We start from the raw sequence: 13,584 nt of genomic DNA, 5'->3' as shown, positions 1-13,584 counted from the left end.
GTCACAATTCTGTCAAAGCAATAGTGGATCCAGAAAAACCCAAAGGGGCTAACTCAAAAATTAAAAAAATATTTGAATACAGTCGACCCCCCCTATAACACTGTTGGTAATTCCGTTTTATACAAATTGCATGTTATACGAGTTATTTAGATTTTACAAATACGTGTGCCGTTCACAGCCGAGCACACGTATTTGTAAAATCTAAATAACTCGTATAACATGGAATTCATATAAAACGGAATTACCAACAGTGTTATAGGGGGTCGACTGTAATTAATAAAGATCTTTTATTGACACGTACTGTACACGACGATTCTATTGAGGATGGTCCAATAAACCAAATTTTCCATCGTAAAAATTTTTAAAAACAGCGTTTTGAAGTTCGAACAGATAAATTTAATTTTTTTCTGTATTAACAATAGTACTGTTGTTGTTTGTGTATTTTTTCCAGTAATTATAAACGCAGTAAAATTTTTATACAGTGGATGGAATCCGTTTATTATGGTCAATTGGGACTTGCGACTTTTGATAATAAAACCGGTTGATAATATTAAGCCGAAGATAAAAAATTTTCATTTAACGCAATTTAACTCAACAACTGTTTTTTAACTCAGCAGATCACAAAATTAAACTAGAAAAATCTCAACAGGAATGTTCATCCGCAAAGTAGCTTCAAATAATGATCTACAGTATACAGTAGTTATTTTTTACGAATTATGCTGTTATGTATAACAGAGGGAAAGTATGGGGCTCGGGAAAAAAATGACCGCAAAATTTTTACATTTTTAGACTCATGGATGGCACCATGAAACATCGAGAAATGCAAAAAAAATTTCGGAGATTTTTCTGTATTTATGGATGCAATTCTATTAAATAACTAGGTTCTTAAATAATATTAAATACGTAATTTACCAGAAAATTAACTGTCTATAATTTTAATTTATCCAATTACTGGCGTAACATCTGAAAATAGTAAATTATTACACACAATATTACATAAAGAATCATAAAATGATTAGATAATGTTGAACTTTTTTAAAGAATAATCTACCACAAAAATTGTAATTACAAATGAAACAGTTCTATTGTTTTAAAATCGATTATTAATACATTTAAAAGTATAACAGAATATTAAGTGATTATTTTGAATTAAATATCTAAACTTACGAGTGTAATTTTTATAATGTTATGAAATAACATTATAAAAATTATTCTTTAGCATCCGAAATTCCGCCTGAAGTAATTGCAAAAGTTGCTTCGTTTTCAGGCATATCAGGGCTGTCATAAATTTTAGCAATTCTCAATTCTCCTCTACCTTTTCTCAAACTGATTCTCGTGGTTGAAGCATGAGCCAAAATATGACCTCCAATAGGTTTCTTTGGATCTGCTTGAAACGACATAGTCGCACCTGGATCTGCAGTCATTTGATTAGTAATAAAAATCGCTACGTTATATTCTTCAGAAATTTTCTGTAATTTCGATAACATCTGGGCCAATTTTTGTTGTCGATCAGCTAATTCTCCTCTGCCACTATAATCTACGCGGAAAAGTGCCATAATCGAGTCTATAATCAGAAGACGATAGATTCCGCCTTCTTCGTGAAATTTTGCAGCCACGTGATCCAGAATTTCATACTGATGTTCGCTGGTGAAAGCTCGAGTGTAGAGAATGTTTTCCAACACGGCTTCGTGATCCAAATTAAAGCGATCGGCTATATCACGGAGACGATCTGGGCGAAAAGTATTTTCTGTATCTATAAAAATCGCTTTTCCTCCTGGATAATTATTGCCTGGAATTTGGCAAGTGACACATAGAGTGTGAGATAGTTGAGTTTTTCCAGTTCGAAATTCTCCGAATGCTTCTGTAATTGCCATACTTTCGATTCCTCCTCCTAAAAGTTTATCCAACTCCTGACTACCGGTGGTTACACGATAAATTTGCTTTCGATTTTCGCTGACTTGCAATGCTGTTAAGAAATTCGAAGAACCTATTTTACTTGCAATTTCTTTTATTTTTTCCACTTTAGCTTCCGATAATCCTTTAATTGAAGTTAATCTCTTCTTTGTATTCATCTGTATACCCTTAATTGTACACACGCCTGAAGATTTCAGCTTTTTGATATCGGCGACATTTATTCCATGATTCTGTAAAATGTCCACGTCTTGAAAAAACGATTCGTCTTCGTCGTTTTGAGTTAAATCTTCTTCCACTACTTGATCTACGTAACTCATTTTGATCTTCCTTTCAATTTAGTCTAAACTGAATCAAAACAGTCAAACTGTCAAACCTGAATTTCCCCGATGTTAACTCTCAATTCCCTTTTAAGGAAGAAAATTCCCTAGACCACTAATCGGAGACTGCATAGCATCGATGTCGACATGTCAATTTTGTCCTCGCAATCTTTACAGGTTGCATTAATATTAGAAATGCAAGAAAAAAATTAAATCTGAAAATATTTTTTCGTTTGTTTTATTTTTTTTTTGATATAAAGATTAATGATCTGTAATGTGATTCTTTATTCTTATATATAAAAATCTCGCATTAAACGTTGTTTCATAATTTGTGAGTATACTGAATCAAAAATATTATTAGAGTATAAAATTCCTTAGAAATATTATAAAAATAATATAAAAATTCTAATAAAATATTATTAGAGTTTTAAATAATATTTTTTCCCCCATTTTTCTTTTACTCTTTAAAATTCCCTAGTTTCGGGAATTTTCCCTACATTACTTGCTCGAATGATTCCTTATGATCGTCTGCTTCTTTATTAGACGTCATCGTTATAATTTTAAATATTAAGTTAAACTAAAGTATGCTTTAAATACAAATATTAATTTTATGCTGAGATGAATTTAATTAATAAACATTTTAAACAAAGTAAATCCTAATAAATTATATGTTTAAATAGAGGTCGCAAGTGATCGATTTGAATTTTGTTCGTCTTACAACGTGTAGTGTTTTATAATAGTGGAAGTAACATTATAACAAATTTAATCTTTATCATGTCCGATTCTGACTCTGATAGAACGATAGATTCTGATGAACTGAGAGAATCGTTAAATACTAGTAAAATCCATTCAGTTCGAAGTCATTCTAGTAAGCTGCATGAAATATCATCATCTGATGACGATGAAAAACGTAATCGTAAAGTGAATAAATCGAAGAAGGATGAAAATAAAACGGAGAACAGAAAGGAAGTAGACAAAAGACCTCTCTGTAAATATGGAGAAAAATGTTATCGAAAAAATGCAAAACATCGTGAACAATTCAGGCATTTTGGTGAGTTTTCACACACAAAGCTAAAGTGACCAGACGTCCCGGATTAACCGAGACCATCCCGGCTTGGAAAAATGTCCTGAGTTTGTCCCGTTTTTATTTATAAGTAAATTGTTCATATTAAAAAATTTAAAAGATTTAATTTATGCAAAATTGCTTCAAAGAATCCTCATTTAACATTTATTATATATAGGATATTCCCTCCTAGTAAATTACTGCAATGTTACTTATGTAGAGATTTAGCTATGCATAGTGCTATTACATAAATCCTACACTAAAGGTGTGACTATGCAGATGTGAGCGAGTGAGAAGAGGTGATGAGTTGCACCCCAATAAAGTGACCAGATGTCTGAAATTAGGCAGGATGGTTTTGCTTTTTAATATGCTGTCCCAAATTTTAAACTGTTTGAAAAATGTCAATATTCATTGCATAAATTGTAATTCAAAGATGAATAATATTGTATGTGAATTAAATCATAAAAGTTTTAATATTCAACTTATAGAAACAGTAGCCAAATTGGTGATTTATTGTTTGGTCTGTCACAGCTGTTCAACAGACAGCGATGAATGTTTACAGTATGTGGTCATGCGAATGATGATTTTTGCTAATTATCTGAATTAAAAAATAAATCGCTTAATTATAGATTAATTGTTGGTAAGTCAGAAATAGTACACTGGAATCGATTGTGCAACTCATATGACATCATGTCGAAGCACCTGGCCTAAAAGTTCTGCTTTTTGTTTCATGATTTGGCCACTTTACTCAGAGCTCAGGAATTCAATATTGTACTTAAGGCCTACCAGTGACTGAGTGGATAAAACCACTGAATACTGGTAGTTGGTCATGGGTTTGCATCTCACCAATGAGCTGGCCATGTGAAGTTTTCCAAGTTTTCTTCATGTTAGTAACACCTAAATAGGGGCCAGTTTCTCATAAAAGACCACCTGGGAGACATTCCCCCTGGCAGATTGACCACCCATGTGCTGCGTTGTCATAATCGAATAAAACCAAAACCAATACTGTACTTAAGACCCAATTAAATTCAGTTTTATGCCTTAAATCAATCCCATATTTTAAACTATTATTTCAGATTTCAATGTTGTGTGCATTGGAATAATAGTATAAAATTTGACTAAAAATATGTATAGATTTAAGGCATACTTTTGCTTTACCATATTTTAAATATGATAAGACCTGACTGCAAGGGAACATATGGCAAAGAAGACTTAAATTTTTTCAAATTTCTTTTAAATAAATTATCAAAAGGTGTGTCAAATTAAATAGATTACAAAAAAAAGCAGTGAAAGTGTATTCTTTTTTACATTTTAGAAATAAAGATTTTAAGCCACATAAATTATATTTGCCAAAAGGGAGACCTAACTTACACAATTTTAAATCTACAGTTCCTATAGTTGCTTATTCAATTAAATTTTTTCTAAATGTAACTTATTGAAAAAGCAAATATGGTTAAAATTTACAATGTGAAATTTTCTGTAGTATCAAGATTGTCATACATTATTATTTAGTACAGTAAGATTGCAGATGTGAATGACACTGTTGCAACCTTAACAGAGCTGTAGACCATTCCCATAGAAGCAAAAAAGTCAAAAGTACCATACCTCTACATGTGGCCTTCTACAAAATATAGTCCTCCAAAATCAGCCTACTTCCAGGAACAATTGGAACATGCTCTGCTAAGCCTATTGTATGTTTAACAGACGGCCCAGTACAGTGATCAGACGTTCTAATGATATTTATTGTAAAGAATAAAGAAATGTCCAAAATGTGATCCTCTATGGAATATTTGCCTGCAAATGTGGAAACACAATGGATGCAGTTTATTCACCAACTTGCTTGCAGACATCATGTTGCAAGCAACTTATGTTATAGGCAGATAACCAGTGCCTGTACCATAAATAATAAATACATTAATTTCTGCTGACTGAAAACAGTTTTTACCTTGAACTAGTACTATTGCTTCTCTACACTTGGAATGTATTCATTTGCTTTGGTGGGAGCAAGCCCCTACACTCCCTAAATGTATATACAGTGGTACCTCAGGATACGAAATTAATCCGTTCCGAAACTGAGATCGTATCATGAAAATGTCGTAAGGTGGATCATCTTTTCCCATACGATTACATGTAAAACCAAATAATTCGTTCCAACGCGAAAAACATACTCAAATTAAAGCCAAGTAATACATTAAAAAAATAACTGTAGTAAGAAAAACAAATGAAAAATGCGAACTAATGTAATGTTGTATGGTGAGTTTTTGTTCGTATCGTGGAGCAAAAATATGTTTGAATTTCATGTTGTATCCTGAAAATTTCTTATGCTGGGACATTCGTAACCTGAGGTACTACTGTAATATCAAGTATTCCACAGTCACAGTAGTCCACAGTGGGCTACTCAACACTGGCTTAGTCATATGGGCTAAATAGTAAATGCAGTAGTTTTAGCAGTGTGCAGCATGACTCCCATTAGGAAGTAGGCTGAATTTGGTGGCTATATCTTTCAATGGGTTGTATGTAGAGGCATGGTTTCTTTGACATTTTTGCTTTTATGGATATGGTTTACTGCTCTGTTAAGGTGCCAACAGTGTCATTCATATCTGTAATTGTGCCTTTTGTACAAATAATATGTATTTTTGCAATCTTTATAATGTTCATTATGCTAAAAATTCCTAATAAATCATCTGTGCTGGTAGGCCATATTTTTATTGCTGAATTTTGGCAACACTAGAAGTATGAATTTTGCATGGTATTGGAACTTCTTATCACTAAATAAATAACTGATTCTGATCTCTTTTAAAATGCTAGGTACATATAGCAGAATGTATAACTGAATAAGAATTCTCGTTTGTGGTTTCAATTTTTACTGATAGTGTTGTTGGCATGAGCACCCATGATTTGCTGTAGACTTAGTGTTATTTAACTTATGGACTGTTACAATAAATTCCATTTCATGTAATCATTGATTCTTTTGAAGTTTAATATTATTTATAATGTTTATAACATAGTAATAATAAATAATAGTTGTTTTAGTAATTTTAAAATAATGGTGTTAATATCTAGAAACATCAAAATAATTAAAATAATTAAATCATATTAAGTTTATGCATTGAAATTTTATTCAGATTATGTGGAGTATTGATCATATTTTAACTTGAAATGATATATTTATGGAAAAATAATTTCTCTTAAAGGTGGAACAGCTAAAAAAAGAAAATTTGATAAAATTACACACAAAAGGAGTACTTTTAACTTTTTTCTTACAAAGGTTGCAGGAATAGATTCAAAATATAATCAGTTAATTGCTCTTAATATTACTGGTAAGTTTTAAATTGTGACAAATAGTTACTAAATATTTTATCACTTTAATAATAATTAAATAGTCCTTTATAAGCCTTTGTAATTTAAATAAAGTTTATTTATTTGTGTATTAGATTTACTTTCACCTCTGGAAGGAAAACTGAAAGCTTCTGTGCAGGTTAGGATACATTTTCATACAAATTGTTTGAAATTTCACTTTTATTTACAATGTATTATTTATTATTTACAATTTTTACATCTATACTACTATATAAAGAGACAACGTATTTTTCGTTTGTGACCACTAACCGTGAAAACTACTGAACCAATCGTTACCAAATTTTAACTGTAGCATCTTTATGACCCCCGGAATGTTTACCACTAATCAAACCTGCAGATTTTTTGTTAAACATTCATATAAATTAAAAGATATCATCTAGGGTTAATGCTTTTATGTCCAATAGATGGCACTACAAGTATGACGCCCTAAGTTTGCTTTTCTGTGAGGATGAACTAAAGCAGATCATCTTCTATCTGTCTATATAAATAAAAATGTAATGTTCGTTTGTTCCTACCAATTCCTTTGAAATTTTCACACAAGTCGAATACGCATGTGTTTTTATATAATATACATGTCGAAATTCCCCCCACTGGGGAGGGATGAACAGGATTAAGGCTTTCCGTAAAGAACTCTGCTTTTATTTCTACTATTTTAGATGTGGTTTTTTGTGTTTTTGATTGTGTTTTAATAGGGTACGTCAACAGAATATACACTAAAAAGGGATTTTTCAATATTCTCTCCGTGGGGGAGAGGGACAGGATTAAGGCTTACCTTGAAGAACTTGGCTTCTATTATACTATTTTAGATGCGGGTTTTTGCGTTTTTGATTGCGTTTTCATAGGGTACGCCAAGAGAATGTACACTAAGAAGAAATTTTTCGAAAAATTCCCTCCACACGGGGGAAGTGTTATACATTTATAATATATACATTTTGAGCCACAACAACGCGTGGCGGGGTCTGCTAGTAATTAATATAAATAAATCAGTTTAAGCCAAATATCTAATGATAATGCTTAAGAATATCTGATGATTCTTCAAAATAGTTGTTTTGTATTTTCTTTTCTTTACAAAATTTTGATGTTGAATTGATCACTGTTTGCTTTAAGATGCACTCCCACTTCATTCCAGTTAAATTGTATAACTGTGAAATTACATAAGGTTTACTTTTTATTTAATAAATTGGCTAATTTGCCTTACAGCAACTCTGTCAAGAAGACTTTCAGAAGAATGAAATTTCCTGAATTTTTTTACTGTATTAATTTAATAGTTTTTACTATCAGGTGGAGTGGGTCTTCAGGTATCTATTTGATCTACATGTAATACTTGTCTGCATATTTGTAAACCCAGGCTATGTGTAACATGGCATTCTCATTAAACAATAAACTCTTACTGGAACTAAATCGAAATATAAAATAATATAAATAACACCTTTTTAACGGTCCAGCAAAAACATTTAATTCATAAAAATGTTTTCGTGATGAAGACCGCTAAAATCGGTCGAAAACGTTTTTATGAATTAAATGTTTTTGCTGGACCGTTAAAAAGGCATTCTCATTTTATTCATTCCAGAATCATTCATTTGGTGATTTCAAGGATGCAAAGTTTCATCTGGATTTTATCAAATTTATAAATCTATAACAAAAATTAATATCTTGTGTATTCATTTTTAATTGTTTTTTAATTGTTTTAATAATTTTTTTTGTATTTTAGACTTTTATTTGTTTCTTATCATTGTATCTTTATTCTTTTGAGGTCACATGACATCTGGTCATAGACAGATATCAAAACAAAGTATCTAATTTCAAAGATGTGTTCAAAAGAGGACTTTACTGCATGGTACAAACAGAAGGAGGTTATGTATGCACATGCATAAGCTCAGGTTAATGAACCCTCCATATGATGTTTATTTAGTAATGATTACTGATATTAGAGCTGCCGCATGCTTGGTCACACTCCAAACCCTCGCCATAAACAAATAAACCAATCCAAACCAAACTCGTAGCCAATCAGAGAAAAACAGCATTAATTGCTGATTTAGTGAACGTCTCTTCAATCTGAAAAAATCTTTCTGGTAGACTACTTCACAGCCAATTCAGGTTATAAACTCCTTTTATTGTTTTTTACAGATGCATTTCGAGCTAGATTTTACAGATGCATTCCTCCTCAGTGCTACAAGATAAATTTTAATTATAAGAATTGATAAAAACAATGCGAGTAGATAATGTTACAACAAAATAAAAAAACACGCATTTCATAATACCTTAAGAGTTCCATGAGTTTCATATGGTCTAATTTTCACATTTATACGGTACTTTTAGTCCTGTTTACAATATTTTTACCATTTTATAAAATTACTCAAAGGGCTTGTATCGTGTATTGTAAAAATGGCATTGGTTGCTACTTTATAACATACAAATCATAACATATAGTAACTTTTTACAAATATTAAAAAAAATTTTTTTATCGAAACTAAACAAATTAAATATACATACTAATTTCTTTCTAATTAAATTACTTTAAGAACTTGTATCTTGTTACATCATAAAAATGTACTGCTTGTTACACTAGTAATTATAAAATATAATACAGTAGACCCCCCCTATAAAACAGGTTCCTATAATTATGATTCCTATAAGACAGCGAAAAAATTGCGATGGTATCTGTAAAAAACGGTAAAAAAACTCCTATAATTACGTAAAACGTTATCGGGCAGCCGAACTACTTTCCGCGCCATCAAGCGCCACGCTATGGAGAGATTACTATCGTCTGTACAGTATTATATATAAATTAGGTACTGTACATATAATTATATATTAATTATATATAAATTAGGTATTGTATATATAATTATATATTAAGTATATATAATTGTATATTAACTTAATTTATTGTAACTTTATTATAATTATATATATATTTTCCGCCGCCTGGCGCTACGCTACGGAGAGTTTAGGCTAACTATCGTCTGTACAGTATGTAAATCAGGTACCGTAAGTCTAATACAGTACTGTAATTTTATACATTTCTTGTGAAAGAACATTTCTTATTCAATGGCGATTAAAATTATTTATATTAATGATGTCTCCAAAGTTCAAGGAAGTTTTCGCAGAAAAATAACATCAGAAATCGCGGCCGCCGTATGTTGAGCTGTTCCGCGACGAAAACAATGTTGAGCAATGGCGATGTCGAATGGTGACACTCGGTAAGTAATCCTACAATTTTTTGTTTATAGCGTAGTTTATACGGATTATTCCCAAAAAAAATATACGTATTTTGGAAATGTTGAGTCGGATTAGTCTAGAATCGATTAATTTTATGGAAGAAAACCTTTCAAACAGCCTTAGTCTGTAAACTTGACACATGTCGGGCTGTGATTGGAAGGACTCGTAAGAAATCGGATTCCTAAAGAATGGAACGTATCTACTGTCTTATAGGGGGGTCGACTGTATTCAGTAATATTTTACAATAAACATTTTAAAAAATAAATATACGTACAGATTTCTTTCCAATTAAAAGCATATTATCTTTCAGAAATTTTGACAGTATACGTTATACAACTGTTTTTAAAAAACTATTAAGAATACAACAAAATTTTTTACATGACAATGTATAACCTCTATGATGTAACTAATCTATCTTACGCCCTCTATTATGGTATACCATTATTGGTTGATTTGCATTCCGGTTGACACATTTATTAAAATATAATAACAGTACATAATATACAAAATATAATAATGATAATTTAATAAATGCGTCAACCAGAATGCAAATCGACCAACAATAGTATACCATAATAGAGTATGTATATTTAATTTGTTTAGTTTTTATAAAAAATTTTTTTTAAATATTTGTAAAAAGTTACTATATGTTATGATTTGTATGTTATAAAGTAGCAACCAGTAACATTTTTACAATACATGATACAAGCCCTTTGAGTAATTTTATAAAATGGTAAAAATATTGTAAACAGAACTAAAAGTACCATATAAATGTGAAAATTAGACCATATGAAACTCATGGAACTCTAAAGGTATTATGAAATGTGTGTTTTTTAATTTTGTTGTAACATTATCTACTCGCATTGTTTTTATCAATTCTTATAATTAAAATTTATCTTGTAGCACTGAGGAGGAATGCATCTGTAAAATCTAGCTCGAAATGCATCTGTAAAAAACAATAAAAGGAGTTTATAACCTGAATTGGCTGTGAGGTAGTCTACTGGAAAGATTTTTTCAGATTGAAGAGAAGTTCACTAAATCAACATATAAAACAGCTAAACCATCAGAAAATTCAGAGCATTAATTGCAACTATTACTGTATCGCAAGAGATGTATCTCAATTACAATTTATGCTGTCAAAATGTAGTTGCTAGCTTTGAATTTGTAATTGACACTTTGGTTCATAATTTGAGGTATAGAGGTTTTGGGAGAAAATTATTTGAGATAAACATGGAAAATATATTGAATATAGGCTAAAAATGCAGGGGAAAAAAATAAATTTTGTAAAGTTCTTAGAGGAGATGTTTTAAGGTGTTTAAATATCTACTGAACCTCACATTCTATTTGTACTTGTCACTTTTATCACTGGGGCTTTTGTTTGGAAGTGGTAATTTCTTGCTTGTTTGAAGCATTTATTATTATTATTTATTTATTTATTAATACTATATTAATATAATTACAATTCAAGCAGCATTTCTGGAATTAATATGCCTCAGTGGCCTTAATCTGTATATATAAAAATGAATGTGTGTGTGTCTGTCTGTTCTTCATGCATTACCACACTGTTTATCCGATTGCCGTGAAACTTTGGGAAGTTGTTTAATATACTCCGGTGAAAATTTGTGGAATAGTATGATTGCCATAAAACTTCGGAAAGTTTTTTAATACACTCCCACAAAGGTTTTTGGCATAGTACATTTATCCTACGATAGATGGCGCGCGTTTACACGAGCATTCGAGCACAGTGTTTTCGATCAATTTCAAATTGTGAAGACCATTTCCCCCTTCAAAAAATATCTATATATATGCATTTGTGAACTGTTATTTATGATATTCGTAATAATGTTTGTTTAATCACTTTATTTCAACTTTTTTTTGCTAATTACGTATTTGCTCGAACTTTGTTAAAACTTTAACTGTATACTGAACAACAACCGAAGTTGTAGAAGGAAATTCGCCTATTTTACCGATCTAGGGATCCCCTTTTCCAAATTTTAATATCATCTAATAATTTAAAAAGACAAATTACAATAAAACGGTTTATTATCCAACTATCAGAAATTTCACAACATGCCAAGGAAGAGAGGAAGGAGCAATTAAATAATTAAAATTATAAAGGATTTAAAAATATATATAAAAATGGGGAATATCGCACTTCTGACAATCGCAGCGAGTGTGTGGGCTAAATTTGGAGAATCCGTGCTTCTCGCATGGACAACTGTATGTGGCCGGCTCACGCGTCGAAAAACCTTCCGATTTATTCGTGTACGCACCAGACGGAAAAACAAAAAATATCGTGTATCCACAAACACTCCAATAAATAAATAGAATTGAAACGACACTTTGAAATGTTTTCCCGATGAAAATGAATAATAATAATAAGTTTCAATAAAAATAATAAAATGTAAATTGAATTTTATCATAACGAGTTTGCTTGAATTTCCTTTCTTCTGAGATCGCAGCAATGCGCGACGGGTAAGCTAGTTTATTATAATATTATAGCATTTCTGGAATTTTGCTTATTGAACATTCATTTAGCAAGAATACAAATATTTATAATGGCATCATTAATAACAAATAATTAAATATCAAACATTATATCAACTATTAACATAAATATAATTTGTAATGTAACAAATAAAATAAACTTACAAAAAAAATTAAGAAAAATTAAATATTTTTATGTATAAAATTAATGTTTTTAATTTAACACATTAATTAAAATTAAGCACTCAATCAATTATGTATAGCCTTGTAAAGTAGAAAAAATGTTTATTAAACATTAATTTTAACATATTCAATCATATTTAATGACCTTTGTCAGGTTTGCTATTTGAAAAGTTGAACAGTTTATAAAAGTTAATGGAAAATAGAACAAATAAGATTGTAATGCCAAACAAGATTTAAAATACAAAAAATAAAAAGTAAAATATTTTACAATACATTACACACTATTACATGTGCATTAAAACCAAAAATGACAGAAAACTAGAGAGAAAATTCTGTCAGTTTATTTTGTGCTGATCTCAAATCATGATTTCCAAGCATTAGACAATGTGTGAGTCCTTGCAGTTAATAGTGTTCCTCTTATATGCAAATTTATAGATTTCAAAGGTTTTGACATGTTTAAGATGGTGCTTGTTTTTGACATACTTGGTGACCTTCCTCAACACACCTTGCTGAATCATCCAATGTATAGGTCACCAGGCTGTGAGAGAGTGAATTCTTAACATTTTATTTAAGTTTCTTTAAGTGTGCATTTAATTATAGCAAGATCACTCCCACATTACCTCCCTTTCACCTGAAATACTTTTGGGGTTCAGTGGATCCTTGTCATTCTATTGGAATTTATAAACTGTACAATTTCTTTTATACACTATTCTCCTTTCTGTAGTTCTTTTAATCTTCTTAAATATGTTATCAAGGGATTGGTAGTATTTAACTACTTTGTAGCTTGTTTTTGTCATGTCTCTTCTATTCGAAGTTAGTGTGTACTGGAGTTACTTTATCAAAGATTATTTGAGTGCTGTTTAAAATTCATAAAAAAACTTATAACTTTTTTAGAAATATATAAATAAATACATGCATGAATTACAATAAAATCATTAATAAAATATAATAATTAAATTGATTTTTAATTAATAAGATTTATTAATGTAATGTATCTAATAATAATAATAATAATAATAATAATAAATTATAATTAAA

At 30.3% G+C, this 13,584-nt stretch overlaps 1 protein-coding gene across 1 annotated transcript; it reads right to left on the bottom strand.

The window, feature by feature from the left end:
* Positions 1–1,115: 1,115 nt before the first annotated feature.
* LOC111634230 (meiotic recombination protein DMC1/LIM15 homolog) lies at positions 1,116–2,370 on the bottom strand. The gene has a single exon (XM_023378955.1). It carries the CDS (start codon positions 2,229–2,231, stop codon positions 1,209–1,211), a length of 1,023 nt encoding a protein of 340 aa, XP_023234723.1. The 5' UTR covers positions 2,232–2,370; the 3' UTR covers positions 1,116–1,208.
* Positions 2,371–13,584: the final 11,214 nt, after the last annotated feature.

Source organism: Centruroides sculpturatus, unplaced genomic scaffold, assembly GCF_000671375.1.
Source record: "Centruroides sculpturatus isolate CEXI.00-Female unplaced genomic scaffold, Cexi_2.0 scaffold361, whole genome shotgun sequence".
Taxonomy (NCBI): Eukaryota; Metazoa; Arthropoda; class Arachnida; order Scorpiones; family Buthidae; genus Centruroides; species Centruroides sculpturatus.
Note: the sequence above shows the minus strand (reverse complement) of the source record. Positions and strands in the feature narration are given on the sequence as shown.

Bases quoted from the DNA above. Each gene is read 5' to 3' on its own strand.
- LOC111634230 (XM_023378955.1), bottom strand. From the start codon at position 2,231: ATGAGTTACGTAGATCAAGTAGTGGAAGAAGATTTAACTCAAAACGAC.